This window comes from Humulus lupulus, chromosome 5 (genome assembly GCF_963169125.1).
Source record: "Humulus lupulus chromosome 5, drHumLupu1.1, whole genome shotgun sequence".
Taxonomy (NCBI): Eukaryota; Viridiplantae; Streptophyta; class Magnoliopsida; order Rosales; family Cannabaceae; genus Humulus; species Humulus lupulus.
The window spans coordinates 19,843,871-19,850,280 of record NC_084797.1 but is presented as its reverse complement, the minus strand read 5'-3'; the positions used below and the strand labels follow the sequence as shown (position 1 = coordinate 19,850,280).

The 6,410-nt window shown below is 39.9% G+C and overlaps 1 protein-coding gene across 1 annotated transcript; it reads left to right on the top strand.

The window, feature by feature from the left end:
- Positions 1-890: 890 nt before the first annotated feature.
- LOC133778923 (uncharacterized) lies at positions 891-1,535 on the top strand. The gene has a single exon (XM_062218934.1). It carries the CDS (start codon positions 891-893, stop codon positions 1,533-1,535), a length of 645 nt encoding a protein of 214 aa, XP_062074918.1.
- The last annotated feature ends 4,875 nt before the right edge of the window (positions 1,536-6,410 follow it).

Sequence of the window (6,410 nt, the reverse complement as noted above, 5' to 3'; positions counted from 1 at the left end):
CGCCGGGTACCGTCTCCCAGGTCGTCCCACGAACGGATGTGGGCGAACAAATCGACAGGATGTGTTGCTTGCTGGAGGCTAGCCAGCAGAGATCCAACAAAGCCATTAGGGTGTTGACCGAAGCTCAGGCCAGGCTCAAATCTGAGATCGCCGAATTACGAAAAACCAATGAAACTACACGCAGGGCCCAAGACAAAGAGAATCTCGACCTTGATATGATTGGAGTTCCGATCGTTCAGGTCGACTCCCCTAGGAGAAGCACACACCACATCAGGGAAGGGTCCCAAGGTCCCCTACCATCCTCTCCAACTCATCTTCACGAGGGGGCTGAAGAGCAATGGGCGGTACACTGTGAAGCACATGCGCGAGCCGGTGCAGAGCCCACAAGAACAACCCAACCAGTCGCCAAGAATGGGCCCCAGCAGACCCAACAATGGGCCGCGTAAGGTGCACTAGCCAAGGACTGTACCCCCTCCATCCAGTTCTTGGATAATTGGAAAGAAGAGATGATGCGAGAAATGGTGCAGAAGTTCTCAGACGGGAGGTATGCTCACGCTACTAAACACATGGACTTGGTTTCACGAACCACTAAGAGGCCGCCTTTTGCAGAGTGGATTCAGAACGAGCCCGAACCACGGGACTTCGTATTCCCTTCTCTTCCTGCATTTAATGGAAAAGGAGACCCGCTCAACCACCTATTCCAATTCCAACAGAAGATGGCCCTGGAAGCCAACAATGAAGCCATACAATGCAAAGTTTTATCCACAACTTTTTCTGGGCCAGCCTTGCTATGGTTCAGGCAGTTGAAACCTAGTTCTGTCAATAGTTTCGGTGATCTTCGTAGAGCCTTTCTCCAATAGTATAATGCTAACCGTGAAGCACCACGAACGATGGTAGATCTCTACCAAATCGAGCAAGTCGAAAATGAACACCCAAAGTCACACCTACAACGTTTCATCAACCTCATACATCAGATCCACGATGTTGAGCCAGTCACCGTGGCTAATCTCTTCATCAAAAGCCTGGAGGTGGGATCTCTCTTACATGAAAACCTCACCATGACACCACCGTATGACATGGCCGAAATCCAAATTCGCGCCGAGGGCATCTTTAGGGTCCTGGAATTTCGAGAGTGTGCACAAAAGAAGTCCGCACTTATCTCCACTCCACCAGCAAATAACCCTCCTCCCCCACCTGCAAGGGACGACAAGAGGAAAAGACAGGAAACAGATCACATGAAAGGAGGAAAAAGGCCAAAACCAAATCGAGATCCACCACGATACCCCTCTTTCGAATACACCGTCCCTCAGGAGGTCATCTACGAAGAAAACAAAGACAGGCCCATCTGGCGTGAACCGTACAAAGTTACCACTCCCCCTAAAAGAAGAGATAAAAACAGGTTATGCCTCTTCCACAAGGATCATGACCATACATTCTCTGAGTGCCACAACCTCCACAATCAGATCCAGGCCCTCATGAGAAGTGGACGATTAACACAGTACATTAAAGAAACAAGCAGATCCCGCGTCTCATAGCCCAACACCGCTTCTGCCTCGACACCACTAGTAGTAGACTCCCTGAATATGGCCACCACGAGCTCACAAGAGCCTCTCAAACAAATCCCCATGATACACGGGATCATGGAGCTCACCGAGGAACAAGAACAGGCATCCAAAATTCATAGGAGAATGGAAGAAAGGGTGAAGCGATACAGATCATTAGGCCACACAGTCAACCTTGTCACTTCGGAGGACAGATGCTATCCAGCCTCTGCAATCACCTTCACAGAAGATGACTTACGGGGAGTGCACCTACCCCGTGATGACCCTTTAGTCATTTCGTTACAAGTTGACCATTGCCAACTGGGAAGAGTTTTGGTTGATGGGGGCAGTGCGGTTGATATTCTCTTCTAGGAAGCTTTCAGAAGATGGGACTCGAAGAAAGTCAGATCAGACCCTCTGTTGCACCAATCTTGGGATTTAAACGTGGTCGCCGCAGAACACACCTTGCCAGTGGACTTCCTCATCATGGACTCCGTCACAAGCTACAACGCCATCATGGGAAGGAGTTCGATCCACAAAATACAGGGAGTGGTCTCCACTTTGCACCAAGTTATGCGGTGCCACTCACCTAACGACCATTATACAATCGACATAAAAGGGTGTCAGAAGCAGACCAAGAAATGCTTCCTTACCCTAAAAGAGATAAATGACTCTGGTACCTCCTCTCCTAATGACAACCCCACCAAATAGCAATCAAAGAACGACTTACCAGCATATCTCAAAGGCATAGATGTAGAGGAAGATCGCGAAAAGCCACAAACCACCCTTGATGATCTAGAGGAAATCTGTATAGATGACGATGACCTGATTAGTGCTCAAAAATATCATTTTAAGTGTAAAATTAATTAAGTTTTAATTAATATTTTCACGGATTTATTGTCATATATTTTATATTTGAAAATATTAATTTTAATTTAATTTGTATTTAATTTTCAGGAAATAAAATATATATTTGACACAAAGAAAAAGAAATGAGAAAGAAAGAATTAAAATTGAAGAAATCATGAAGAAAATGACATTTTTGAAAGATGAAATGACCCAAAACTAGGCCCAAAATGGAGCCCAAACCCAAGCAGCCAGCCAAGCCACCAGCCAGCCGCCCTGACGCCGTCTGACGCGCTGTCCAATCCGAGCTGCCACCTGACGCGCCTGACATGTGTCCCATCCCTGACGCGCCTGACATGCGTCCCATTCGCCTGACACGATCTGACGCACGTCCCATCCGTGTCTCCACTTTACCAGCAGCCACTTTCCATTTTCATCAGCTTTTTGAGCCACTTCCCCCACTATTTTGTACACGATTTTTACACGTTTTTGATCCTATTTTCTCTATAAATAGAGAACCAAAGCCAGTGTAAATTATCAGATTGTAAAGTGGGAAAAATACACTTTATTATTTTATTTCTTTTCTTATTTCTAGTTTAATTTTGCTTGTTTTAGGTGACAAAAATGAGTGAATTATTTTAGAAATATTGGTGAGGTTAGAGTGTAGTTTTTGTACTTCTTATTCTCAATAGTGATATTGATTCTTCTTATGCTTTATTTCCATATCTCATTAATTATTCTGTTTCTCATCTTCTAATTTCTTTTCTAAAATTATTTAGCATCTTTTACATAAGTTCAGTCATGCTTTTCTTATGTAACTTAGATTGTTAATTTATTTTAGTATATTTGTTATATTGTATGTCTTTTACTGCATTCTGCCAGTGGAATTTTGTCGCTCTTGGATATATAATATGATATGCTATGAAATTAGGAGTTAGATTCAATTTAATCTAGATTATTTAATTTGTACTTTTAACATATACATCTTCTAGTTGCAATTAATGGTGTAGAATTGCAATTGTGTTTTGAATTAATATCAATATTAGAATAGGTTTTACAGAACTGCATCTCTACCTTGCCATGCTCTTTATCTGATCATTTTCTCTAATCTATAACTTTAATTTCACAAAATCCATATCTTCAATTCTACATTATTTTTATCTTTTATTTACTAATCAAATTTTTTAGTTGTGTTTGCCTCTCTGAGAATACGACATAGCCCGATTACTACTGTGACTGCTTAGGAGTTTATTGGGCGATATCATGACCCATCCAAAATAGTGCTGGTAAGTAGCAAGCTTCCTGAGGAAGAAAAGCACACCCTAATCCAGTTCCTAAAAACTAGAGTTGGGACCTTCGCCTGGTCTCCCCATGGTATACCAGGAATAGACCATTCTGTCATGAATAACAGCCTCAACATATCAAATAGCTTCCCGCCCGTCAGGCAGAGGCAAAGGAGGTTTGCTCCCGAAGTCAACCAAGCAATACAAGAAGAGGTACAAAGGCTTCTTAGCATAGGTGCTATCGAAGAATGCATGTATCCTAGTTGGCTAGCCAACCTTGTAGTGGTCTCAAAGAAAAACGGAAAAAAGGGAGTATGCATAGACTACACCAACTTAAACAAAGCATGTCCTATGGATAGCTACCCTCTCCCAAAAATTGATCAAATGATAGATGCCAAAAAGGGTTCAAAAGAATGAGCTTTTTTGATGCCTACTCAGGATACAATCAGATCCCAATGAAGGCAGAAGACCGAATCCATACAGCCTTCATAACAGAATGCGACTTATACTGTTACAAAGTTATGCCCTTCAGACTAAAGAATGCAGGAGCAACATACCAGAGGCTGATGCACATACTGTTTTCCTCATTGCTCGGGAGGAACATTGAAGTATATATCGATGACATGGTCATCAAATCTCGACAAGGTGTTTCACATGTGGATGATTTAACCGAACGCTTTGACATCCTCGACACCTATATAATGAAATTGAATCCAACCAAGTGTGCTTTTGGGATGTCCTCTTGTAGAGTCCAAGAACTTTACTTAGCTAGTTAGATAGTAGTATTATAGTAATAATAGTATTATCTTTATGACTGTGGATTTTTGGTTCAGACCAGGATTTATTTGGACACTCATAGTAACACTTATAGATTTTCTAAGTTTAACCTATAGTTTAAGAATATTAATTTTAACCTAAGGTTTGATTGATATGACTGATATTGAGGGTAATATTTATTATATTATAAGGTTTAGATAAGACCCAATAAGATAATAGCACATGTCATGTGTATATTTAATAATGATTAAGTATTTTTGGGGAATAATTCTGTTAAGGTTAAAATTTGAATACCCTAGGGTCAGTCAGCAGCTTTGAAAATGTTAGAAGGCTTAGTCAAGGTTGTTTACTCAATTTAAATTAAGCTAAAAATGTGTAATTTCGTGTTAAATATTCAGCATATGCCGATATATCGCCTCTCTCAGCATATTTTGAAAGTTTTCAAAAACGTTCTCCATTCAAACCTTCAACCTCTTGATAAGTCCAACATCTTTTGAACGAGTCTTCAGCCTCTGCTGAACGATAATTCAAATGTTTTTCACTTAAAAATACATTATTTTTATTCAAGTTAAATGAAAATCTATTCATTCCTAAACTCTATAAATAGGACCTAGTACCTAGCCATTTATTCATCTATTACTCTAAGTTCAGAGGCTACAAATTGCTAGGTTATTGTGAGAGTGTAAACACTTGGGTTGGGGATCATAAGCTTGATCACTATAAGCTTACCAAACACTTAGGAAGTAAGGTTCTATTCACATTTCGGTTCAAGGTGTAGATTGGTCATAGAAATACTCAAGGTATCCCAAACTCTAGTCCATTTCTGTATTATTTTCTTTAAAGTTCTCATAGTCTTCTACTCATATTCTAACCTTATTCCTATTCTTGGTTAGGAAATCTAGGTTCTTGAGCACAAGGTTTTTGGTAAGTATATTTTGATAGTATAGTTCCCTCATCACTTTCAACCCTTTTTCTTCAATATACTCACCTTATTATAAATGGTTTTTAGGAGTGTTCCAAGGTCCCAAATCAGTTCTCATATCCTGGTTATTTTGGTAAGGAAAATAGGATAGGATTTATGTGTTATATGCTTTTATATGTTATCTTATGATTTTATGTTATGTAATATGTTATGTTAAGTATGATTGTAGACTTGGGCATATGACCTATATGACTAACAAGCCCCAAATAGATTATGGGCATATGACTTGCTTAGCTAGCAAGACCCCACTAATCTAATGGGCATATGACTTGCTTAGTTTATGGGACCCCAAGTAATAATGGCCATTATAGTATGTATGTGACATAAGTGTTATGATATGTTTTATGTTTCTTATGAAATTTATGTATATGGACTATGTGTTAGATTTTCCTTGCTGTGCATTAGGCTCACTCCTTTTTGTTTATATGTGCAGGAAAATAGTTTTAGTGGCGGGAAAGGTTCTTGGAAGCTTGGGGAATGTGTATTGAGGCGGAATGGATTCAAAGAGCCGAGAGTTTCGATTCGAGGATGTAGTTTTTTGTTTCTTATGGTTTTTATATGTATTTTTCCGCATTTTATTATGTAATCTCTTTTTAATTATCATTATGTCATGTTTTGATTTTAAAACAATGGGATCCCATATCCTAACTTAAATTTTATGTAAGTTTGACCTTTGTTTTTTTTAAGTTTTAATAAAGTTATGATCTTATCACTTGTAGGTGTTATTAAGAATTAGTGTTTATGTATAGTTTTCGTTAATGGTCCAAAAGTTTAGAGTAGTTGGGTCATTACACCTCTGGCCAGTTCTTAGGGTATGTGGTTAGCCAGAGAGGCATCGAGGCCAATCCATCCCAGATTGCATCACTCTCAGAGGTCAAGGAACCCAGAACCATTCGAGACATCTAGGCTCTGACAGGCAAAATCATAGCACTAAGCCGGTTTATATCCCGCATGTTCTATCGTTGCTAGCCTTTCCTCCAA

Excerpts from the sequence above, each read along its gene's own strand:
- LOC133778923 (XM_062218934.1), top strand. The coding sequence starts at position 891 with ATGGTAGATCTCTACCAAATCGAGCAAGTCGAAAATGAACACCCAAAG.